The 25624-nt window shown below is 38.4% G+C and overlaps 4 protein-coding genes and 1 long non-coding RNA gene across 9 annotated transcripts; 2 read left to right on the top strand and 3 right to left on the bottom strand.

Annotated features, from left to right (window-relative positions):
• Positions 1-44: 44 nt before the first annotated feature.
• On the top strand, positions 45-5491 carry c16h17orf49 (chromosome 16 C17orf49 homolog). Its single transcript, NM_001201131.1, is given in 6 exon segments — positions 45-245; positions 334-428; positions 1500-1601; positions 2185-2399; positions 2920-3021; positions 5041-5491. Coding segments are annotated over 6 exon segments (600 nt in total). The 5' UTR covers positions 45-224; the 3' UTR covers positions 5106-5491.
• LOC108277076 (P2R1A-PPP2R2A-interacting phosphatase regulator 1) lies at positions 5489-15561 on the bottom strand. Its single transcript, XM_017489396.3, has 9 exons — positions 14784-15561; positions 9795-9879; positions 9662-9718; positions 9459-9505; positions 9293-9350; positions 9139-9206; positions 8236-8291; positions 7987-8071; positions 5489-7856 (listed from the first exon to the last, which is right to left on the bottom strand). Exons 1-9 carry the CDS (start codon positions 14882-14884, stop codon positions 7739-7741), a joined length of 675 nt encoding a protein of 224 aa, XP_017344885.2. The 5' UTR covers positions 14885-15561; the 3' UTR covers positions 5489-7738.
• On the top strand, positions 15147-16561 carry LOC124629036 (uncharacterized). The gene is made up of 2 exons (XR_008398090.1): positions 15147-15203; positions 16144-16561. It is a non-coding gene; the product is annotated as an uncharacterized LOC124629036 (long non-coding RNA).
• A 505-nt stretch (positions 16562-17066) lies between these two features.
• Positions 17067-20231, bottom strand: LOC108277074 (P2Y purinoceptor 3). Of its 3 annotated transcripts, none has more exons than XM_017489393.3 (2): positions 19803-20231; positions 17067-18580 (listed from the first exon to the last, which is right to left on the bottom strand). In XM_017489393.3, exon 2 carries the CDS (start codon positions 18411-18413, stop codon positions 17130-17132), a length of 1284 nt encoding a protein of 427 aa, XP_017344882.1. In that variant the 5' UTR covers positions 18414-18580; positions 19803-20231; the 3' UTR covers positions 17067-17129. The 3 variants fall into 3 exon arrangements, with proteins under 3 accessions (XP_017344882.1, XP_017344880.1, XP_017344881.1); XM_017489391.3 differs by having other exon boundaries at positions 17067-19597; XM_017489392.3 differs by having other exon boundaries at positions 18922-20231.
• Positions 20232-20553: 322 nt separating this feature from the next.
• On the bottom strand, positions 20554-25133 carry im:7136398 (schwannomin-interacting protein 1). 3 transcript variants are annotated; one of them, XM_053686807.1, is made up of 7 exons: positions 24707-25133; positions 24050-24265; positions 23742-23872; positions 21625-21712; positions 21391-21504; positions 21147-21261; positions 20554-21008 (listed from the first exon to the last, which is right to left on the bottom strand). In XM_053686807.1, exons 2-7 carry the CDS (start codon positions 24260-24262, stop codon positions 20908-20910), a joined length of 762 nt encoding a protein of 253 aa, XP_053542782.1. In that variant the 5' UTR covers positions 24263-24265; positions 24707-25133; the 3' UTR covers positions 20554-20907. The 3 variants fall into 3 exon arrangements, with proteins under 3 accessions (XP_053542782.1, XP_017344877.1, XP_017344878.1); XM_017489388.3 differs by having other exon boundaries at positions 21147-21264; positions 24050-24268; positions 24707-25130; XM_017489389.3 differs by having other exon boundaries at positions 21147-21264; positions 24707-25129.
• Between the last annotated feature and the right edge of the window lie 491 nt (positions 25134-25624).

Here is a 25624-nt window from a genome sequence, read left to right on the forward strand (position 1 = left end):
GTGGGATTGCATGTCTAGCAACCGTGCTAGTAGATTATGGAAAACAAAATTTTGTGCCATAACTAATACAATTCTTTCGTTTTAGAAGAACATTAAAAAAAATTGTTTAAGAATTACACGTTATATATATTTGTATTTAGTAATTGCATGTAGTTAGTGAGTAAGTTGAACAACTACAGCAGAAGATAGTAACGTTAGGTAGCTAGCTAATAAACTTGGCTAGAATGACTTCGTCTTCAGCAAAGGTAAGACTGTGCACGTGTTTGGCACAAATAGCAGATAAATGCTGTCATTTTGGTGTTAAAAAAAAACAACTCTATGTGCTGTAAATAGGTGGGTGAAATCTTCTCGGCGGCAGGAGCTGCCTTCAGTAAATTAGGTGAACTCACCATGCAACTGCATCCTGTAGCAGATTCATCCCCTGCAGGGTGAGTGTCCACTCTGACTTTATACACTCAGCAGAAAAAGAAATGTCCTCTCACATTCACCTGCTTTTATTTCCAGCACATTTCTTAACATTCAACAACTGAGACATAAACTGAACAAGTTTCACAGACATTTGACAAACAGAAATGGAATAATGAGTTCCTGAACAGAGGGAGGGAGGGAGGGAGGGAGGGGTCAATATTAAAAGTCAATATTAAAAGTAACTGTCAGTATCAGCTGCTTTAAGTACTACAGTGCATCTCATCCTCATGGACTGCACCAGATTTCTCAGTTCTTGCTGAGAGATGTTGCTCCACTCTTCCACCAAGGTAACTGCAAGTTTTCGATCACGTCTGTGGGGACACGGTTACATGTAATTTTCTAATGCAAGGACGATCAGCTGTCCTTCCTGTCACCCTGTAGCCCTGTCTCAGGTGTCTTACATTATAGACATTGCAGTTTATTGCTCTGGCCACATGTGCAGTCCTCATGCCTCCCTGCAGCAGGCCTATGGCATGTTCAAGCAGGTGAGCAGGAACCCTAGGCATCTGTCTTCTGGTGTTTTTCAGAGTCAATAGAAAGGTGTCTTTAGTGTCCTAAGTTATTGTGACTGTGACCTTAATTACATACCAACTGTAAACTGTTCGTGTCTTAAGGACTGATCCACAGGTGCATGTGCAGTAATTGTTTACGGTTCATTGAACAAGCATGAAAAACATTGTTTTGTCAAATTCTGAACTTTGAGTTCAAGATTTGCTGTCTTCGGTATCCATTCATCCACACAAACAAAAACAGACATCCAAACATTAAAACAAACATCCAAACATGCATTCAAACTTCTCTGAAAAATGGTGAGAAAAGAAGCATTTACACTTTGGTTTTTAAGAGATAAGCGAAACCTGTCCGTTTTGAGTTTGATGAAAAATTTCCCCTATTAAACAACATTGTAACAGCACTAGCAGCGTCGTCCTGTGATGCCAGAGCAGCACACATCCACTAACGTCTCACAGAAGTAATGAAAATACATCATACATTGATCGCTGCTTATTCCCTGTTTCAACACTTCTCTCTAGAGCCAAATGGACAGAGACTGAAATCGAGATGCTGCGTTCAGCTGTGAGCCGCTTTGGTGATGATTTGAACAATATCAGCTCTGTCATTAAAGAACGCACAGTGTAAGTTTTAACCCACTGATTGTCGGTTCCATCGGCAGCCATATTATTTCTTATTGGTTTACAATACATATTTATTTATTCATTTGTTTAATTATACCACAGCACTGAATTCTCAATTCTGATTCAGAAGGTGTTGATGAATTGTCTAGAACAGCAGCTCTGACTGTAGTGCCAGCTTCGAAGCAAATCGTTTGTATAGTAACGACTTTCACATAAACAGATTAAAATAGATTATTTAGGAAGGAGTCTCCAGTGGCAGTGCTTCGTATCAGTCAGAGGTAAAGCTGTAGCTTTCCTGTAGTCATATTCAACCATATAACTACAAACGGATAAAACGTATGATGTTTCGCTCTTTAATAAAAATAAGATGTTAGTGTTGGTTGTGGTATAAAAGAAATAAAACACTTTTTGTAATGCAATAATATTTTCAGCTGGGGGCAGTAACTCCAGAATGCCTGTTTGTGTTTTGTTCTTTACATTATGGCCTGGGTAAACAGCATCAATGAGCCTCATTAACACATGACATCGTAACAAAAATGACTCTTGCTCAACTGCTGATGCGTTTTATCTATTGCTCTGTCAGTGCCCAGATTAAGACCACAGTAAAGAGGAAGCTCTACGAAGACAACAGAGTCCCGCTGTCATCAGAGCCACCCCAAAAGACTGTGAAGAAAACTACCATTGCCATGGCAGCGACTCCAGCAACCATGGCTCCAACCTCAAAAGTTGTGACAGCAGGAATGCAGCGTGCTTCTTCTTCTTCTTTGCCACATACAATTAAAAAGCCAAAAACTGCAGGTAAGTGTAAAACAAGTCTAAAAAGCACTTTAAGCACACTGACAACGTTTACATGCACAACAAATTCCATTTAAGCTCTATATTCGGGTTGCAGCCATATTCTGAATACGATGTTTATATGCGTACAGGCACCAGAATATACCTGTATACAGTAAATGGTTGTTGTAAGTATGCCTGAGTTGCCATTCCTAAATACCTAGCCTATAGCTAAGCATCTGTTAGCACCCACAATTCCTTGCGGACTGAGCATGCGCATATATCTGCTTTCAGTGGATTTTCTGAATAATGTGTTTACATGCAACAACTTTCATATTCCAGGGGTGGGAATCAGAGTATTGTCTTAATCTGAATCGGGCAATCGGGTTGTGTTGTTTACACAACTCAATACTAATGCGAATATTGCCATATTGCCATAATATCGGAATATTGATGTGCATGTAAACGTAGTCATTGTTACAATTGAAGTCTCTTGATTCCTTGCCCAAAAAACCAGAGTTAACTGAATGGTCCTTTGTATCAGATGTGACACTTAGCGCCCTGAATGACTCGGACGTCAACAGTGACTTGGTGGATATGGAAGGGTTAGGAGAGGGTTCTACCAAAAAACCCAACTTCGATCAAGGTAAGAGTAAGCCCTGTGTCCGTTTGATGGAACGGAGAGAATTTTCTTATGATTGAATGACCATAAGTTGTGGTTGGTGTGAAATTCATTGCAGTGACTAAATAAATCATCTGCATGCTTTGTTTAAATGTAAATGTGCAATTTACAGTGCCCTCCACTAATATTGGCACCCTTGGTAAATATGAGTAAAGAAGGTTGTGGAAAATTCTTTATTGTTTAAACTTTTGATTAAAAAAAATCACAAAAATAATCTGCTCTCATGGATATCAAACAAATGCAAACAAAACACACGTTTTTCAGCTTGCTCAAACTGGGATAAATTCACACTTTTAATATCTGTATACCGTGTTTATATATTTCTGTAAAGCTGCTTTGAGACAATGTCTATTGTAAAAAGCGCTATACAAATAAAATTGAATTAAATGTTTATCCAGAAAATATATTGTTGTTAAATATAGGTGTGCAATAATAATTGGCACCCTCTTAGTCGATACTTTGTGCTACCTCCCTTTGCCAAGATAACAGCTCTGAGTCTTCTCCTATAATGCCTGATAAGTTTGGAGAATACATGGCAAGGGACCTGACACCATTCCTCCATACAGAATCTCTCCAGATCCTTCAAATTTCATGGTCCACACTGGTGGACTTCAGTTCACCCCACAGATTTTCTATGGGTTTGAAGTCAGGGGACTAGGATGGCCATGGCAGGAGCTTGATTTTGTGGTCAGTAAACCATTTTTGTGTTGATTTTGATGTATGTTTTGGATCATTGTCCTGCTGGAAGATCCAACCATGGCACATTTTAAGCTTTCTGGCAGACGCAGTCAGGATTTCATTTAATATCTGTTGATATTTGATAGAGTCCATGATGCCAGTTATCCTAAAAAATGTCCAGGTCCTCTGGCAGAAAAACAGCCCCAAAATATTGAAACGCAACCACCATATTTAACTGTGGGCATGAGGTACTTTTCCATATGGCTACCTCTCTGTGTGCACCAAAACCACCTCTGGTGTTTTATTTTGGTTTCATCTGACCATAGAACCCGATCCCATTTGAGGTTCCAATAGTGTCTGGCGAACTGAAGATAGCTGAGTTTGATTTTGGATGAGAGTAGAGTCTTTTTTCTTGAAACCCTTCCAAACAATTTGTGGTGATGTAGGTGACTTTGGATTGTAGTTTTGGAGACTTTCTGACCCCAAGACGAAAGGTAATTCAAGCTTTACACATGTCCGGGTCTGATTTAAGAAGCTGAATATGAACAAAAATCATTCACAGGAGAACTTACAAATGTATTAATGAAAATCCAGTTAGTATGTGCAAATTCACATATAACAAGACTCAGCAATGTAACCTTCGTTTTAGACTTGAAATTTTGTAACTGGCATGAGTTACTGCAATTTTCTACACTATATGTCCGAAAGTTTGTGGACACCTGACCATATGAGGTTCTTCTTCTGTAGCATTCGGTTTCTCATCACTGGAACTAAGAGGGCTAAACAAGTTCTAGCATGCGAAGACCATTAAGAAATGGTTTGCCAAGGTTGAAGAACTTGAGAGTCCTGCACAGATCCCTGACCTCAACCCCACTGAACACCTTTGGGATGAACTGGAATGCGACTGTGCCTCAGGCCTCCTCACCCAACATCAGTGCCTGACCTAACTAATGCTCTTGTGGCTGAATGAGCACAAATCCCCACAGCCACGCTCCAACATTTAGTGGAAAGCCTTCCCAGAAGAGTGGAGGTTTATTATAGCAGCAAAGGGCGAATAAATGTGGAATGGGATGCTCAAAAAGCACACATGGACGTGGTAGTCAGGTGTCCGTAAACCTTTGGCCATATAGCGTATAAATTATGCACGTGAATATGGAGAAAATCATTGTTATAGAAATGTTTGTAAATCTGGCAGGAAACTTTAGTTTGGGCTATGAAAACATTTACATACAACTTTACTAAAAGAATGATAAATGAGGCCCACTGTCCCGTAGAAACACTGAACTCTTTTCTCCCCCACCACAGAGTGTCTGAGTTTGGACTCCAGCCTTATAATGAACTCCAGCGACCTGCCACTACTTTCCCGGTGAAACACCTGAAGACCAATACGCCAACTCAGATGTGACGTTCAGGCTAATAGATTTTGGTTTGTTCATGAACACTGGTTAAAGAAAACAGTGACAAACTAATCTCAAACTCTGTTTTAATTGTCTGATACAAGTGTGTTATTTTTGAATTTGCTAGATGTGTTAAGTTCGTGTAAGATGTATAAAGTCAAGACTTTGAATGCGTTAAAACATTTTCCATCGAGTGGTTCAGATCAGCGAGTAAAACTCCTACAGGTGCTCTAGTTTTGCTTTTGTATTATATTTTAAAAATACTCTTTATTGTCAAAGAGGGATGTGACTGTACTCCCATAGAAGTTTATCCATTGGGTGTTGACACAATGTATAATCAAATAAAATAAACAATCTTAAATACAGTATCTTTATTTTCCTGATTGATATGTACAATGTAAAATACAAATTCAAAGGTGAACAGCATTTTGTATGTACTAGAAATGAGACATTACCAGGTACAGGATATGCTCAGAGGGAATGAATATACCTTTATATACCTCATTGCTTTATATTACAGTTCATAAAAATACATCTTCCTCTTCGGTTTGTTGTGGCTACAACATATTTACATCTCAAACACAAGAGGCAAGAGTTGTGTGTGTGTTGTGTGTCATTTTATAGAACGCTCCATGTGCTTACAAATATTAACCCGACTCCCGGCCTCGTGTTCCAGCTTTGTAACAGTCACTGTTTAACACTCGTCCTTCATTCTTTTTAAAGAAGACGTAGAAGATGCAGATAGCAAGCCTCCCGTTTTAAGTGAGAGAAATAAAAGACAAGACAAAAAAAGTACAAACCGAAAGTAGAATAATAAAACAAATTTTTCAAGTGATGTCTGTACTTCAACCAAAATAAAATATGAAGAAAAAAAAATTCCGTCCAAGTTACTGAAATGATTTCTAGACAAAACTGACAATTTGTGACTTTACATAAATAATACATTAACAATGATCAATATGTTCATTTTAGAAAGAAGAAAGAAAAGGGAAGGGAAAAAAAGAGAAGCCACAGAATGTGGGGAAAAATGATCGCGTCTTCTTTCCTATTCCGTGATGCACTTATATCTATATTGCACAATTCTTTTCCAAGACTCAACTTAGATCCATTGGTATTAATTTAAACATGTACAACTGGAGACTTTGACAACATGTGCAAATGTCTTTGGAATTACTTTACAAGGCATTTCATTGTACCAGCAATAAAGCTAAAAGAAAACGACGAAAAGGCAAGAACGTTTAAAGAAATCTTTCACTAAAGTTCCTTCTTATCTTTGCGAGGTCGAATCGATGCGGAAGTTGAAATATTTAGCTGCTGAGATGCTAGTATGAAATATAACATGGTCAAATGGTGATGTTTTCTAGTCAGTATATGATGCATATGATCCACAACAGTCCTGCTCAAAGACTGCTCTGGAACCATTAATGCACTTGTCAGCACAAAAAATAATAAAAATAAGCTCTAATCAGCAACACTGTACATCTGTCAGTCTGTGTTTTTTTTTACAACAATAGCAAAAACATGGAAATATGATCCCACTTATGTAATGTAAATGAAACTTACATTAATAATGTTTAACACTGCGCAAAAGGAAGAGAAGATCTATCAACCATGCCTTATTAGTGACATGCGATACGGTTTTACAGTGGGTCAGCTTGCGTAGCTTCATTTGTGTTCGTTTTCTTGACTACGAGCTTACGGTCACATGGGTGCGTTTGCAAGCCTGAAAAACAATATGGCAACGTTTTTTGTTAATAAAATGCTTGTGCCTGTTCTAGGAAATGTGAACATTTTCTGGGCATATTTTATAAAAAGGGAATATTTGAGAAAACTGCTTCTGTTGTTCTTCCTCCATATTAAACATAAAACAAAGGTGAAGGACAAGTTTTAGAGCAGGCTGGTGTACTGCTTGTCCAAGGGTTGTTGGAAGGTTTTAATAAAATAATAAAATGCGTAAAAACGACCCTTTAAAACAAAGCTGTAAAACATACACAGAGCATACATGAACACACTTGTGGCCTGAACAGTCTAGTGATGTAAGGATCTTTTCTTAATATATATATATAATTATTTTTAAATACTTTTTGGAAGACCTCACTGCTTGTGGATGAGATTAGAAAAGCATGTTCTGAACCTGTTTAAAAAAAAAAAAAACTAAATCCATGGAAGGCTAAACCTTGATGTGTATTTGCATGCTCACAGCCAATCTTACGTGTAAATCGCGATCACTAAAACACTAGCGGCAACATGATAACTCCGTGTAAATCCTGACATTATTTCACAAAAATGCAAGGAAACCCTTGCCCTGGTGCAAACGAAGTATTATCAGATGAAACTGGGCAGCACTAGCACTGCACTATTCCTGGCATTGACACAATTTCCATCTTCAGTCTGACAACATAAAACCTTCCTCAAAAGTTCCCACAGAAAGGTTTTTTTTTCCTTCTTCTGCAAATAACGTAAAACCGAATACGTTCCTCTTTAAAGCACCAAGTAGTGAGATGGAGAGCTGATCTCAGGACACGGTTCTGAACAAAAGTTCAGGATGTGATGAGTGTAAAGACGGAAACGTTGTCCTTACATTGCGAGTTGAACCGATGTGGTAATTAGATGCTGGGGTGTTGGGATGTAAACGGCGAGGGGGGAGAAAGCGAGAGCGCGATGTTCTGAGGGCTTGGACATACGGGTACAGCGCTTGAGGGAGAGTCCATCGACTGGGAAACACTGCACAGAGAAGAAAAACTCTAAATTAACACTGCGGACAGAGAAGAGAGGAAATGAAACATGAGATCATTTCCGAAGCTGACCATTGGCACAGCAGACGTCGTCGCCCCCCCTTTTTTTAAGGCCTCACCTGACAGTGCAACTAGATATGTGGCCAGGATCTGTAACTCCAGCAACAAAGAGCTTTTTAGGTGGACCGTCGGATTCCACTCCACCTGATCACACAGGTCAAAAAAAAACAAAAAAACAAGAATGTAATGTTAAATGGGACATTAAGACATTTCATTTTTGGCAACAATTTGTATATCACACTGGATATTTTACACCTGGGACAAAAATTTCGTGTAGATCCTTAATACAAGTTTGACTCGGTTCTTACCTTTTCTTTTTAAAGGTGCAACCACTGGCCATCTCACGGATGAACTCACTGACCCCCTGTTGGAAATTCAGCAACAATGCACTATTACGATGTTTCTCAAGTGCTATACTAATTGCATGATGAATGCAACAAATATGGAGGGTCAAACCTCTACTGTGTGTAGCTGGAGTTAAATATGATCATACTGCAGAGGTGCCAGCATTTCTAACGAGAAAATCCTAGCAGGCAGAAAAGCTCGAACAGAATTTTACCACGGAAACCCTAGCATATGCCGGTGAAAGAGATGGCTGATGGTTTTATTTTTCTGATGTAGAAAAAAAAGCAGCAGTAAGAAAACAGCGAAGCAAAAGTTTGGTGTGACTGATACGTAATAATAAGCAGCTCTTCCGTTGTTTTTTTTTTAAACCAACAAAAGGTACCACAGTCGCACCTTCATTTATTCTATTGGCTACAAGACTGAGACTCACAGGTCAAAGTTCACCTCGGTTAAGTAAGAAGAAGCAAATGCACATGTTTACTGTTTTTCTGTCTTTCCCTTTCAGGCTTTTCTTCCAGCCTTTTTTTAAATTGCAAAACAATTTATTTGTCAAAACAATCATTAGTGGAGAAAAAAAAAATTCAAACTGCAAGTACTGATATAGAAACTGACTGAGGTGAATAGAAATCAGTGAATAAATATTTAGAACTGCTCGAATGTGAAAAAAGATTAACTCAACAATTCATCTAATAATAGTAATGGCACAAGTCAATAATTACTATAAAATTAGATAAAAAATTAGAAAAAAAAAGTTTTCTAAGTAGTAACGGTACATTTAGCAAACGTTAAGCTTGTAATCGATGCAAAATTCCAAAAAGACGCAAGTACTCTATTAAATGCTCGTTTTTTCTGTACATGAAACCTACCCCCTGAACCTTCTTGTTGGACTGGGAGAAGAATTAGGAGTGACTCCAGAGTCTTGGGAATGGAAATCCTATGACAGAATGAGAGTGAGGGAGAAAAAAATGATTTAAAGATTATCAAAAAGGTGATTCAATCGAAACGGTCCATCATACTCACTGGTGATAGATGCCCATGCCACTGAGTTCCAGGAGGTGAGGGGACTGTAGCTGAGGCACTATAAGAAAGACAGAAAGAAAGTCATACATAAAACACTGCTCGGTGTGCTGTGATGTTATGTTATATTCTGTTTCATTCTACATTATCTAGAGAAATATATGGTTACCTTAGTCTCTGTAAACTCCCTCGGAGAGTGAGTTCCATATTCTCCATCTGCAGCACAAAAACAACCCTATCAGTACAATAAAGATAATATGCCCGTTTCTCAAAATAAACCTAAAAATGCACCTAAACATGGAAATCGAACCAGATTAACTAACCGTGAGTATTAATACCACTATTGTTCCATGCCGCAGACTTTAATCTCACCTGCCGCCTATGATCTGGTCTCTCGCTGCACAAGGAGAATGGAGAAAAAGGCAGGGTCTACAACAACAAAAAAAGGCAATGTATTGATTTTCTCTTGGCGATGAATGTCAATACTATAGAAATAAACACTCACTCTAGAGGGGCAGCTTGGGTTCACAGACACGCTGCTCCGGCGATACCGGGCCGAAGTATTTGAGCTGAACACTGTCATTCCGTCACTGTTGGGAAAGTTTACGAGGCACGTAAGTCGTTAAAGGTTTGCAGAAGAATCGAGTCACATCATGTCACGTCAAAGAATTGTCGCTGTATGCTGTGCTACTTCAGCATGTACAGTGATCAGATCTGAGACAGGATTACACAAGTAGCCTACGACACGTAATAACTACTCTCATTACGCAACACTAGACTGCACAAGACTCTGGTGCTGAATAACAGTTTCACCACACTGGTTTAACTTCTGAGCTAGTGACTGGAAGACAGAGTTCAAATCTCAGCACTTCCAGGAAGCCACGAATGAAATTCGCCCTTCAGTTCAATCTCTGTACGTGGCCTAATCCTCCGCTGGATTCAGTCCGAGCACAGGGTCATTTTTACGGTGGTCTGTGAATGCAAAAACAGATCAACAACAAACCAAACCAACAGTTGAGAGTAAATTCAGAAAACACCAACATTAACCTGGAAAAAGTGCATCCTTATTGAACATGCTCATAAAGCGTATAACTATATATGAAGGAAAATCAACTGCACTTTCCAGGCGTTTGTCTAGGCTACTATATGATTTCATGCGAAGTTACTTATGTTATTATAACAACTAATAATTCTTTTCCCTTTTTTCCCCTTAATAACCCAGCTTCCTTTATTCATGTTTTCAATTCAATTCAATTTGATTCGTACAGTGCTTAACAATAGACACCATCCCAAAGCAGTTTCAGAGAAATCCGGATATTCAGTTGTGCCCAAAAGTTTGCACACCCCTTGCAGAATCTGCTAAATCTTAATACTCTTAACAAAATAAGGGGATCATAAAAATCCCATGTTGTTTTATTTAGTCCTGTCCTGAATAAGCTATTTCACATAACAGATGTTTACATATAGTCCACAAGACAAGATTATAGCTGAAATTATAAAAATTACCCCGTTCAAAAGTTTACATACACTTGATTCTTAAAACACTGTGTCGCTACCTGGACGATCCACGACTGTGTTTATGATTTGTGATAGTTGTTCATGTGTCCCGTGTTTGTCCTGAGCAGTTAAAGTGTCCACTGTTCTTCAGAAAAATCCTCCAGGTCCTGCACATTCTTTGCTTTTCCAGCATCTTTTGCATATTGGACCCCTTTCCAGCAGTGGCTATATGATTCTGAGATCCATTTTTTCACACTGCAGACAACTGAGGGACTCGTGCACAATTTATTACAAAAGGTGCAAACATTCACTGATGCTCAAGAAGGCAACACGATACATTAAGAGCCAGGAGGATGTAAACTTTTGAACAGGATGATTGGTGTAAATAAACAGTCATGGATCATCCAGGTACTGACACACAGTTTTAAGAATCAAGGGTAAGTAAACTTTTGAACGGGGTAATATTTATAAATAAATTCAGTCTTGTGGACTAGATGTAAACATCTGTTATGTGAAATAGCTTATTCAGGTCAGTACTAAATAAAAAACAACATGGGATTTTTATGATCCCTCTTATTTTGTTAACAGTATCAAGATTTAGCAGATTCTGCAAGGGGTGTGCAAACTTTTGGGCACAACTGTAGATTTAGAACCTTAATGAGCAAGCCAGAACTCTCTGAGATGGCATGACGAAGAAACCTTGAGAGGAACCAGATTCGCAGGGGAATAAATCCCCTTCTGGGCGACATCAGATAGTGTGACCTAGGGCTGCACAATTAATCGGATATCGATCGTGATTACGATTTTGACTGCCCACGATTAAATGAACATGATCGACTGCGATACTGACGTTTAAAGTTCGTCCTCCGCTCATAGAAAACTCCGCTGCAGATCAAATCAAGCGCTTCCTACACTTACAGCCAATCACATAGAGCGTCGCAGGGATGGCGTCAGTTTGTAACACCAAAACCCGGAAATAGAGTTAGCATTTTAGCCCTCGATCTGCCAGCTTCGCTTCGAGCTTCAGCACTTTGCGCTAGGATAAATCATGACACTAACATGTTGCTAAATGGCACTACAGAGGTTGTCGGGGGACATTAAACATCACGCCGAACAGGAAAAAACTTTGCAGATAAACTCAGAGCTCTACAGTGCGACCATTTCACTCGCATTTGCGACTGTGAATAAATATTTATTTGCACCGGTGCGAGTGACCTGTTCGGAGTTGTATAATAAAATTGGGATAAAAACTACAACTCCAAAATGCATCTACACCGAGCAACAGTTACTTTCACACTGCTTTTCATCACCTAAGTAAACCGAACAAGTGTGGAAATACTGCAGAGAAGCCATTATGATGAAGCGTAACACTGAACTTCCCGATATCACAAACCGCCATCTTTTATTGATCCCGCAAAATGACCTGAACTTTCACCTACTCGTGTAGACACAGCGGCTTCAGGCAGAGTAAATTAATTATAATGCTAACGCTGCAAGGTGGGTTTAATTCAAACTTAGCAACTGTTCAGAAGGAGTATGTTGCTGCTCTCCTTCACACTCTTCACTAACTCTAATACATAGTGTATTCACTTCATTTAAACTCAGGGTTGCCAGATATCACTAGAAAAGTTAGCTCCAGTTTCCATGTTCTGATTTAATCCCTCAAAGAAACAATATTATCAGCAGACATGGCAACACTGTACTGGGGAACCGATCTAAAAGGAACAACTGATAAACAAACAAACAGAAAATTAATAAAATATAAAGACAGAAAATGTGCTTAGTTATAAGTAAATCATTTAATATAAAAATAGATATTATAATAACTTCATAAAATAAAAATAAAATGAGAAATTAAATGGTGTTTAATTACTATGGGTTGCATTTATTATCAATTTGACATTAAGCTTAGTTCGTTATCTCCTTAGAAAGCTATTAGCCTTTTTCCTAATATGGATCATGTTTGTGTTAATCTACTTTTAATTAGGACTCTTTATTGTTTAAGATATTTAAAAATAAATATTTTATGCTTGTTTATTTATCAATTAACTAACAGTATCTCTCACTGCTATTATTTTAACTCAATTAACAGTGACCATGAGCAGAGAGCTTACATTTAACTGTTTATGACAGACCTCCTGATTAAAGCTTAAACAAAAAAAAGATTGGTATCTGGATCGGTATCGGCTATAAAAATCCTGATCGGAGCATCAGTGATGAACATCATTAAACTAAAGCGCTTTGCATCTGATGGGAAAATGAACTCGCCCAATCACATCCTATATGAGATTATTAAGATATATACACAATATACACAGAGCAGTTTTAGAACTGACTCCAGCCCAGAACCATGACAGTGGAAAATGTCTAATAGTGTAGCTTTAAATATATTTAAGAGGAGCAGACTTCAAACACTGAACACTGATGTTTATTGTATTTGTTTACAAGGTGAAACAGGTTAACGGTGTTTTTTTTTTTTTTTTTTTTTGCATACAACTGAAAATATTACATTTAGTTTATCAGAAGGTAAATTAGTCATGCCTCACAGTATGTTCCTAAATTCTGTCATAATTGACAAGCTCAAGTTTTCTCATGCCTACTTGTGTGTTATACTGTGGCACATTAACGTTACCATCTCTAAAAATAAATAAATAAATAAATAATTAAAAAAAAAAAAAAAACTCAACTTCAACTGTGCTCCTAAATTCTTTGTAATTAGGAGCACAAGTGCTCCTAAAAGAAGTTGTCTTGCGTCTCTCCTCCTGTAAACACTGTTATTGCCTTTTCTGCATATGCCTGAATTGTTTTCATTTGGTTGCATATTGTTTCATTTGATTGCATATTTTCATTTGGTTGATGGCATTTTTATTTTAATAAAATTTTATTTTTAATTATCCTACATTTTGGGTACAATTCTATTTATATTTTGCTTCTACGAGACGATGCACTTTAAGGACCAGTCTAATTTGATGCAAAGATTTGTACATTAGCAGGAATGTAGCATAACATGGAGGTCAAAGCAGTGGTCTGTTTATTTAAATGTGAAAGTGCAATAAAAATATGTTGTCCCTAAAATCAATGAATAATCGTGCTAAAAAATCAAGATCTCAATATTGATAAAAATAATCCGGATTATCATTTTGGCCATAATCGTGTAGCCCTAGTCCGACCATGAACCATTACTCTTCCACAACCATGCTGCTGACAGTGATCAGTAATTTGCCACACAGCATTTGCCACAGTCATTTTTAACGCAAGGTTGACAGCATGTCTAAAATAACATCATGTAAACGGCCTTGATAAAAAAATAAGCATGAATAACAGCATCGCTAGATATTTCGTCTTCCTGTACACATCCTCTAGCTGTCTGATTTCTCTGGTCTCTCGTACTGACGCAGACTGTACGCAATCAGCAACGAGCGCGTGATGTTAAACGAGGACCTGCCCTTCTAATGATCGCAGTCATTCTAGTGGTTTTGCTTTTGATGTTGTGTTTTCTGATTTGCTGCCGTTTTTTTTTTTTTTTTTTTAATGCATGTTGCAATTACAGGCCACCATACATTTTTGGATAAAAAAAAGTATAAATCTGTCAGACGAATAAATATACATGCAAAATTCCAAACCTATGAAACCTAAATTATGGTATAATCAACACTAAAGGCTCTGTGATTTGATTATTAATCCTGACCTAGTTGACAGATATGCAAAGATACAACAATTGCTATACAGCATATCTGAAGATATTATTCTAAATAAATGAAAAAATGATATAAAACACATTTTAAATCAGATGGCATATTTTGTAGAGCAAGAATTTGGTGTATATTCCGCATACTTGTGTAGGGAAGGTGTAATAATACATTCACACACTCTTAAAGACCACACTTGAAGAACCACTGGTGTTGATTATACCTTCACAATGTCTGAGGACGTGATTATAACTTAAGAGACTGTATAAAACACACTGTATGTACATGCAGCTGTGTGCTTTTCTTACCTGACATTAGTGATCATAGGGGCGCTGTTGGACCTCCGTAAAGCCCCGCCCCCGTTCCCTCCAGCTGCGCCTGCGCACTGGTCCACTTCCATTCTCTCCATGGCTCGTTGGCAGGCCGGAGTATGTTTGAAGCAGGCAGCCGGACTGAGCGCGCTCCACAGCGGCGAGAGCTTAAACTCTAGTGCGGCGAAAGCCTGACCAGCAGGCCGCACGCTAAAAGTGCTTGGTCCAATTTAAAGCCGCCTGATACTGAGTGGGGATTATTTCAAGTGGTCCCTTATCAGTCGCATTCTGTTAGAACTTGTCCGGTTTGAACACAGCACCACGGTGTACAAAACTCCCCTAACTAGTTCTTCGGGTTATTGCTGAAGTAAGTTCAGGACTAGCTCCGACAGGTTTAACAGCCACTCGCATACAACGGTCAGAAGTAGTTTGGGCACTTAGCGAAACTTTCAGCAAACTCTTCACCTCACGTTACATTTATTTAATTGTATTCGAAATTCCCAAATAAAAAAGACTGAGCCAGAGAGCTGGCTAGTTAGCTAGCCACGCAGCTATTTCCCAAGTTTAAGTGCTAGTTTGTACACAGCCGAATAATGCCGACACGCAAACCGTAAAAACAAGTTCATCAGACTGATGCGATTAAGAGTGCGTAAATTTCCTCTTTAAAGCAAAGCGGCAACGCAAATCAGTCTGGCTTTCGTTAATTTAGAACATTTTAATATATATTTATATATTACCAGCAACCAAATAGTGATGGTCTTCTTCTTCAACAACACCACCTCGCTCTGGCCATGAAGAAAACTGCAAGCTCGATAGACACGTCTGATTTCTTTGCCTGCTCTTCTGATTAATGCTCTCATACTGCTTACTTTTCTTTACCTTACTAAATCTAAAACACTGGTTGTTTAAGGGGAATGTAAACTGACTTTTATACAATTCAGTATTTATTTTTAAAGTACATTGTGCATTTAATAGTAATAGGCAACAGACAGCTCGTCAGACATTGTGAATAAAGATGTAAAAGGTGGAAGGGCTTGTGACGGTGGACCTCCTGTTTAAAACTCTACCAAAATTGGACATAGGAGGACCCTTAATTGGAAATATTACATTATTATGGTCTAGCAACCATGTGTGTTTTGTGGATATGTGGGGTAAACAACAAAATATTGGATAAAATATGTAAATATAGAAATCTGTAAACCATTTTTTAAATTTTATTTGATTAATGTTGATCAAAACAGGCATTGCTTATCTTGTTCAGCAGTTATAATTCATGCCATGAAACATGCAGGGAGGTCACGCATAAAGGTCAAAGTAATACGAATGTGTTCCATTTTCCATACCATTTATTCTACAGAGGGTCGCAGTGGAGCCTGGATCCTTAGGAACTCTGGACACAAGGCGGGGGATACCCTGGACGGGGTGCCGACCCATCGCAGGCCACAATCGCACACATTCACACACTACGGACAATTTGGAAAGACCAGTCGTCCTACAACGTATGTCTTTGGACTGGGGGAAGAAACAATAGTACCCGGAGGAAACCCCTGAAGCACGGAGAGAACAAGCAAACTCTGCACACACAGGACAGAGGCGGGATGTTGAAGCAGAGGAAAACGTGCCAAATAAGTACACCCTATGGGTGTTACACTATATCCAATGACACATAAAATTGACATTTTGTAGTAATTTTCACAATTGAAATTATATTTAAAAAAACAACAACAACAGATCAGTCACACATGTCCAAATATGTCAAAAAAGCCAAACATTTCCATGGGGTGTACTTATTTTTTCACATGGCTGTGACATGACAAGTCACCATGCCTCAGTAATACTAATGGATTATGCTTAGATCCGGACAGGAAAGGGTTTAACTATTAATACCATACATTGTCACGGGCTGTGAATTAGTAACGTTGCTTCCTGTTTTCTTTTCATTTATTGACCTGGTGTTATATATTAATCAATCTCATTACAGTCCATTTACTAACAGCCATTGTAGGTCTTGTATTAATTAAGGGAGAGGAATGTAAAAATCAGTCATTGTAATGCTTTAGTTGCAAACAATCATTTAATAAATAATTAATGGACAGCAAATTAATAAGCAGTTTAAGTTAAAGCCATCTCAGCATTACCACAATTATGAAAAATAATACATTGTCACAAGATTAGAAAGGCTCAATGCAGGATGCAAATAAAGTTCTTGTTCCAGCCTGGTAAATAGCCATGTACTGAGCAGTAAGGTGATAAAATACAACTACATCAGAACAAAGAACTTGAATACGAATATGATAAACTTTCTTTTAATAGAAAGTTAAGAAAATAAATACAGGAGCAGTATTATTCAGACACAGACAGTTCATAGGAAAACCACCATGCACAGGATTTGGTCATTTTCACAGTCCGCTTTGCGATTCCTGAAGGTTTGGAGTCTCTGTTTTGATTGTGGTTTGTATGTTTTTCACCCTGTTCTCCCTTTTCAGCTACCACCTCCTTTTTCAGTCCTCCAAGAGCCCTTGATGGTGAGACATGGTGTATGTGATGACTGGTTTCTCTCAGTCCACAGCAAGAGATGCTATTGTCCCCAGTGAGAAAGTAGAGCAGAGCATTGAGCCATGAATTGAATGACGCGAGGGGTCGAGTGACTTTGTAGCAGACAGAGATAGCGTGCATGGTGTGGCACTCTGCGTTTCTCTGTTTAAGAATGAGGTACAGCGTCCGGGTGATATGGAATGGCAGGAAGCACAGCGCGAACAAGAAAGTGATAGTAATGATTGTTTTGATGGACTTGCGGCGCCTGCTGATATATGGTGCATGCTGAGACTCGGAGATTGAGGTCTGATTGGTGGGGCCTTTTTCATTATCATGAACCTCCTGCACATATGGTTGAGGGTGCAAGGTCTGAAAGATGGTTCGAACCACCTGCGAGTAACACCACGCAATGACAGTAAAGGGAACAAAGAAGCCTAGAAGGTGAAGAACAATTCCATATGGAACGTACTCAGAGAACTCGGTGTCTGTTGCAACATCAAAGCAGTTCTTATACATCTCCGAGTCCACTTGGTTTAGCCCACGTCTCGTGGTTCCATTGTCTCTGGGTATGTCACCAGTTTGAGCGAAACGGAAGATTGGACAGGTGAGCAGGAACACCACGACCCAGACCATAGCGCAGGTGCTCTTTGCAGCACGCTTGCTCTCCAGCGTGATGGTTCTGATAGGGTGGCAGATGCCCATGTAGCGGTGCACAGAGATGCAGGTGAGGAAAAAGATGCTGCAGTAGAGGTTAAAATAAAAAAGGAAGCGTACCAGCCTGCACATAAAATCCCCAAACACCCAATGGTCATGCATGACATAACTTGCCACAAGAAGCGGCAGTGACAAGCTGTACATTAAGTCCGTGGATGCCAGGTTAACCATATAAATTAGTGAGGTATTCCATCGGCGACCACCACGGTACGAGCGCAAGAGAACAGTGGAGTTTAGGACGACACTAAGTAAGAAGGTTATAGAGTAGCACAGGGGTAAGATGATGTACTTGTATGACTCATCGTTGCTGCAGCTGAAATCTGTTTGGTTACTCGAGGAATTAGAGTTTGTGCCTCGCTCCAGTAAAGCATCTCCCATGGTGCTGGAGAAAGCAGTAGTGATCAGCTGTTTATGGCATAGATACAGAGCTTCATCCTACATTTCTTCCTCACTGCTAATGATTAGTCCTGATTGCATATTCCTGTGTTTGAATAGCTTGATAGTAAATCCTCAGATTTTCCCCAGTGCTGAATGAAATCCAGAGTCTTTAAAATAAACAAACATGGTATTTAAGTAATTAACATTTTAAATGACACGCTTTAGTCTTCAGTTTCAAGATTTCATCTATAGTACTCATCATATTACGTGTTAAGCATTTGTCCTGACTGTCATGTACCTCTAAAGGAAATTCATGTTGACCAAATTATTGTGCTGATTCAGCCGTACTCGGTCTATTAACCTTTCAATCAGTAACAGGCTTTTACTTCAAACTCTCCATTCATACTTCTAGGTTCTTATTACTTGCATTAAAAAAAAACCCTGAGAACTGAATGATCTTCAATTGCTGACCTAATCTGCCATAGAAAACTGAACAGGAAATACTTACATATCTGGAAAATGAGCAATTCATTCAATCTGTTTTTGTAGCTACACTTAAATGCCACAGTTCCGCCGAGGACAGACGCCAATGTCTAAATATCGAGTGTTTGTGACATGGACACTGTTCTTACGCTGCAACTGCATGTGGTCTCACAGGTACACTTTGGTAAATAATTAATATCTATTCATTCAGACAGAAATGCTGAAAGGAAACATAATACAGTGTTGCCCTTTAGAAATTGCAAGAGAAGCAAGGAATATTTTGGTTTGTTTACAAAGTTGTCTAAACAAAAATGTCTGTGTAGTATAAGAATTCAGAACAGATTAGTTGCACAGAAAACTGTCCATCTGTCTATCCATTAAACTCATCATAAATACAACATATACGTTATAATCCCTTTTTTTTTTATTATTGTTTTTGTTTTTTGCTGTAGACAGTAACAGTTTCCTGTCCATATGTGCTGCTTGTTATTCTGATCTTTCTCTTGCTCTCACTCTCTCAGACCATGTTTTACTTTGCTTGGCTGAGCAGCTAAGCGGTGCAAGGCTGAGAGATCATGTTTATTAGACACTGACATTCACTCCAGTAGACATGCTATGAGGTAGCAAGTGGATCTTCAGGAGCTTGTAAGTTAGAGCATGTTTCTCCTTGACTTTTCAAGTGCAAAGCTTCAGTCAGACACCTGCCAAGAATGCAAGGTTAATGTTCCTTCTTGTTTAAAGGTTCTTGAATTAAAAGGAAGGTAAAGGTTATTACAAAAATTTAAATAATAATAATAAAAATAAAAACGTTTGCAACTGTTAGTACACTGGGTGTCATTGCATAGGCTACATGATTAACAAAACTTGCACTTTATGCAAGTTTTATGTTTGGCTTGCACCTCTCACCTCCACTCCACATGTTCTCCCCGTACTTCGGAGGTTTCCTCTGGGTACTCCAGCTTCCTCCCACAGTTCAAAGACATGTGTTGTAGGCTGATTTGCATTTCCAAATTGGCCGTAGTGTGTCTGTGTGTGCGATTGTGTCCTGTGATGGGATGGCACCCCTCCAGGGTGTCCCCTGCCTTGTGCCCCGAGTTCCCTGGGATAGGTTCCAGGCTCACCCACAACCTTGTGTAGAATAAGCGGTACAGAATATGGATGGATGAATGGATGGATGGACCTTTGGAAACAGATATTGAAACAGAAGAAATAAGAATATGCCATATGCTTTAAATATTAACCCTAAATGCATACAATTGGTTGCTTGCGACCTCTAACCTACTCCCTCCTCATTCGTTCTTTGTTTTGTTTTTCAGTTAACAAAATGACCACTTAGAATAAATGAACTGAAAAAAAGTGATTTCGCTTAGATATGTAATCGGCAAAATAACCATGGATGTAGTTAACAGTGAATATTGTTACATGTAGCTCAATGCATTTGAAAGCACTGATAGTATAGTATCTCAAAAATGACAAAGGCTGGCAAAACACCCAAGCATTTAGGAGTTAAGTAAACGTTACAAATTTATTCAGTTATATTAATTGTCAAATTTTAAGAAAAATACTTAAAGGTTGTGTTAGTGTTTTTACAACATGAAGCCCCATATTCAGCAGATGCTATATTATATTACATGCAGTTCTTACTCCCATGAAGCAGTTACTGATCACACGTACATTTAATAGCAGCTTTCACAGTTTTTACAGATGGTAATGTAAAACAAATGTTGAAAACATGAAGAGCATGCTTGTTTAGCTACTCTTTCACACATGCACAGTTTCTCACAATAAAACTTGTGACTAAAATAATTACATTCACATAGTAAGCAATATTTGTGTGAGCACAAAAAAGCGAATCAAGACAAACAGGATCATATGGCTTTGTTAGTGTAAAGTAGAAAACAAAAACATATTAGACAATAAATTGCTGGTGTAATATAGGTCCATCATTCCAAAAAGGCCTATCATATGGCAGACTATTTTATAATAAAGGCTAATTATAGATTGATGTGCGTCACAGTGATGTCATATCCTGTACATCCAGGAGCATGGCATCTTGCTTTGTCCGTAGATTGTCCCTCACCACCAGATGCTTCACTAATTCTGAGCTCAGATCTGTAAGTTTAAATAATTACACACAAATACAGATTTTTGTACATTATAACATATGCTTAGCATCTTAACTATTGTGTATTTAGTAATAAAATGCATAGATCATGAAAGACCATGAAACAAAGAGGAGGATGGACTAACCCTGAATGTCTTCATGGAGGGAAGTCCTGAGAGCATTTAGCTGAAGCACAGAGCAGGTTTGCAGGTCACTGTGGCTAAGCTTTCTTCTCCTAAAGCTCACGTCCTTGTGGCTCGGCTGCTGCATCATCAAAACACACCAGAACAATGTAGGAACAAACACAGACTAGCACAAAAGAGTGAATGAGTCACAGATATGACATCACAGTGCATTATATTGTGCAAAGCTGGAATGCGTTTAAGGCACCTGTTGCTGCCCCTGCTCAGCCCAAAGCTTATCTCGGAGCTCATTCAGAGCTGCTCTGACTTCCTGTTTCAGGCCGGCAGATTGTCGCCCCTGTCCCTGTGAATCATGTGGCCTCTGGCCATGAGAAAGCAAAGAAACATCCTATTAGCATAATACCATCCTGTAATTACATATATTGCAGTTAAGGAAAAGCAGTTCATTTTAAATGCAAGTGATTTTTGGAGCTGTGTTCACCTCTCTGAAGGATGCCCCTTCATCACCCTCTTGATCGCTCTCACTATCGTTGATAAAACACAGCTGCAGGTTTTTAGGAGTGTTAAACCTATAAACACAGATTAAGTGTGGTGATGAAATCTGTCAAAATTATGTTTCCTAAAACCTGGGTTACAAAGATTATCAAAGGTGATAAAGTCATTCACTAGTGATGTTTACAAAATTTCGCCTTGGGGATCAATGAAATACTCTGGTCTATGCTGATATTTTTTTAACCTATGCTGCATTGGGAAGCAGGATTGCCTCGATCCTGTTATTTGCCTCAAGTATCCTTTGTGATTTTGCTTAATGCTATAGTGCCCTCCAGTAATATTGGCACGTTTGGTAAATATGAGAAAAGAAGTCTGTGAAAAATTGTATTGTTTAACCTTTTGATATGTTGTTTAAAAGATTCACAAAAATACTCTGCTCTCATGGATATCAAACAATTGAAAACACAACACAGATTTATATATATAAAAAAAAATCATTGTTAAATATAGGTGTGCAATAATTATAGGCACCCCTATGAATTCATTTGAGAAAAATATATTTGAAGAACATCCCCACTGATATTGTACTTTTTTAGTATACCTGGGTGACTAGGAACAGGAAATTGCTCAACCATGACTTCCTGTTTCACAGGGGTATAAATATGAGATAACACATAGGCCAAATTCCCTTAGTCATTCATAACAATGGGTAAAACCAAGGAATATAGCTGTGATGTGCTGCAAAAGGTTGTTGACCTTCACAAAATGGGACGTGGCTATAAGAAAATAGCACAAGCATTGAAAATGCCCATTTCCACCATTAGGGCAATAATTAGGAAGTTAACTGGAAATGTTATGAATCAACCTGGAATTGGAGGTGTATCTATATTGTCTCAATGTACTGTGAAGAGGATGGTTTGAGTAGCCAAAAAATCTCCAAGGATCACAGCTGGAGAATTGCAGAAGTTAGTTGCGTCTTGGGTTCAGAAAGTCTCCAAAACTACAATCTGAATTCACCTACATCACCACAAGTTGTTTGGAAGGGTTAAAGGAAAAAAGCCTCTATTCTCATCCAAAATCAAACTCAAGCGTTTTCAGTTTGCCAGACACTACTGGAACCTCAAATAGGATCGGGTTCTATGGTCATATGAAACCAAAAGAGGTGGTTTTGGCACACACAGAGAGGTAGCCATATGGAAAAGTACCTCATGCCCATGGTTAAATATGATGGTTGTTCTTTAATGCTTTTTTTTGCCATGTGTTCTCCAACCTTATCAGGCATTATAGGAGAAGACTCAGAACTGTTATCTTGGCAAAGGGAGGTAGCACAAATTATTGACTAAAAGGATGTCAATAATTGTTGCACACCTATATTTACAAAGATATTTGAGATCTGTTTTGGATAAACATGTGTTGTGCTTGCAATTGTTTGACATCCACGAGATCAGAGTATTTTTCTGAATGTTTTGAACAAAAGATCAAAAGGTTAAACAATAAAGATAATTTTTCGCAGGCTTCTTTGCTCATATTTACCAAGGGTGCCAATATTAGTGGAGTGCACAGTAAGTCCTTTTTATAAATATAATAAATGCTAAATTGTAGCATGTTTATTTCTTTTTGTGACATATGAAATATCAGTTTTGTAATAATATAAGTATTCTTTTATTACATTTGTAACTACTTTTACATAATTTTAAATAGGCCATCTTTGCTTTGAGGTATTTGTCTGGTTTTGTAGCCAGGTTACCATGTTTTGTTTTCTTTTTTTTTCCTATTTAAATAAAACCTTTATACCTTCATATGGTTGTTAAAGATTTATTTTCATATCTGTCCATTCTAAGCTAGTTTACAAGCTTTTTAAAATGAACCTGTTTTTGCTACAAAACATATATTTTAGCTAATTATCTAACTGTGTCCTACAATAATCTGTGGCCTGAAAACAATGTTTAGCATTAAATACAAAGTTGAAGTTTGTGAAGTTTTAAATACAAAGTCATAATCTATCACAATCTCATGAACCCCTCAACATCACTATGAACCCAGAGGATTTTGTGAACACCCTGGGTCTATGTTTTGGGATGTAGTTAAAAAGCAGTCACGGCATACCGAGATGTAATGCATGGAAAACGATGTCCTCCAAGATCACCTGCATCTTCCCACTGCTTTCTGTTAAGTGACTGGTGCTTTACATGAGGCCAGGGTCCTGGCACTGGTTCTTGGTCTGTTAAACCCATGGACTGGAATAATATCACCAAAAAAAAAAAACCCACATGGAATTTATGATCTTTTTTTTTTTTTTTTTTTTTTTTACAGTAGCTTTTTATCTTTGGGACAGACAGAATAAGACAAGACAATAATGCCTGAGAGTGTAGGCTTTACAAAACCTTTGACAGCTCAATGACTGTTGTTCAAACCTCAGCTCTTTTCCTCCTCTCTTCCTCCTGTTTCTCAAGCTCGGCTATTCGCAAACTCAAATCCTCCCAGTGCATGATGGGAAGGTCCTGGTCTTGTGTGTAGAGCTCATGGTGGTGCTGAGGCTGGTTCTGTGCCACAAGGCTGGCACAAGGAAGAGCAGGGTCATCAGCATTCTGTTCTTCCTTCCCACTGCCGTCCACCTCCTCGTCCATGTGCTCCTCGTAAGTGAGGCAAAGTCATTTGAGACAAACCATTTGTGCTTAAATGAAACTTCATGTATCAGTAATCATCTTAATGGCTCTGCATCTTCAATTCAGGCTTTTGATATAATAGACAACATACCAAATATATACACAGAGGGCTAACTTTTAAGAGTTAGGCTATAGTTTAGTAATAGGGTATTAGTGTAACACTGGGGATCGTGCTCTCACACACAAACATACAGTGACAGTTTACAAAGTGATAGTTTCACTGTTTGTTTGTTTTTAAAGGATAAAAAAAAAAAACGTTTAAAACTTGATGGGCAAGCAAACGACAGGCATTTTCCCTAAATAATAAATAATCAGTATGCAGCTAGAGAAAGTTCTGAGGACCATACCACACATGCCATAGTCTGTTTTTCTAAGGGGGCGGATGATTTGAAGTTAGTTCCTTACCTCTCCTTATCGCAGCGCTGTTCTTGACACATAAACTGCCATTACGGTCCAAAAGTGACAATCCATCGAAGCGGATAAATTCACAGAGTTCAATTAATTGCGTCTTATTAGTTAATCATTCCTCCAGTGTGAGGAAACCCCCCCTCCCTATCTTACACTTCCCGCCGCCCCGCCCGCTCGCGAAATCCTTCCGTGGCCCTGTTTTGTTTCAGGCTAAACTTTAGAAGCTCCGTCCGTGTTGTTTTGTTTTGTTTGTTTGTTTGTGTTCTTTTCCCCCGTCAGTTTCTTGCTCAAAAACCATTCGACACGTTGAAATGTGCACTGTACGACCAGCACATGAGCTTTAGTTAGTTTCTGGAGTAATAAGTGGAAGGGGCGGCCGGGTTGGGAAGAAACTTAGGTGTCCAATTTCACAATGTTCGGAGATGACGCCTGAAAGCAGATGGAAAAACTCAGAAATGACTCGCATAGTTGATAAAGGCGGAGAGGGGGTGTTTATTATCTTCCTAAACAAATGCTCAGTTTCTGGTGACATATGGTGTTTTTGGCCTAAATATTAGTGGTGTTATAATACTCAGCTTTAAGTTAGAACATATTTCTTACTTGATTCATATGCACATAAATCTGGCCTCTGTGTTACTTACAGCCAGCAATACAAATCAATTATATATATATATATATATATATATATATATATATATATATATATATATATATATATATATATATATACACATACACACACACACACACACACACACACACACACACAACACAGTAGGATATAATTAGCTTAACAAATTTTATTCATAGAAATTCAATTAAGATTATACTTTATTTAGGCTTTATTAAGATATATATTGTGACTTTTCATTTTATTTTACCTAAGCTATCTTGCCATTAATAAAACAATACCTT

This window comes from Ictalurus punctatus, chromosome 16, assembly GCF_001660625.3.
Source record: "Ictalurus punctatus breed USDA103 chromosome 16, Coco_2.0, whole genome shotgun sequence".
Classification (NCBI taxonomy): Eukaryota; Metazoa; Chordata; class Actinopteri; order Siluriformes; family Ictaluridae; genus Ictalurus; species Ictalurus punctatus.

Coding starts and splice junctions, on each gene's coding strand:
- LOC108277076 (XM_017489396.3), bottom strand. CDS start 14,884: ATGGAGAGAATGGAAGTGGACCAGTGCGCAGGCGCAGCTGGAGGGAAC. Junction 9,719..9,794: donor ACCCAAGCTGCCCCTCTAGA/GTGAGTGTTTAT, acceptor TTGTTGTTGTAG/ACCCTGCCTTTTTCTCCATT. Junction 7,857..7,986: donor ATATCTAGTTGCACTGTCAG/GTGAGGCCTTAA, acceptor TTCTCTGTGCAG/TGTTTCCCAGTCGATGGACT.
- LOC108277074 (XM_017489393.3), bottom strand. CDS start 18,413: ATGGGAGATGCTTTACTGGAGCGAGGCACAAACTCTAATTCCTCGAGT.
- im:7136398 (XM_017489388.3), bottom strand. CDS start 24,262: ATGGACGAGGAGGTGGACGGCAGTGGGAAGGAAGAACAGAATGCTGAT. Junction 21,713..23,741: donor TTTCCATGCATTACATCTCG/GTATGCCGTGAC, acceptor CTGTGTTTATAG/GTTTAACACTCCTAAAAACC. Junction 21,009..21,146: donor CCTCCATGAAGACATTCAGG/GTTAGTCCATCC, acceptor TTAAACTTACAG/ATCTGAGCTCAGAATTAGTG.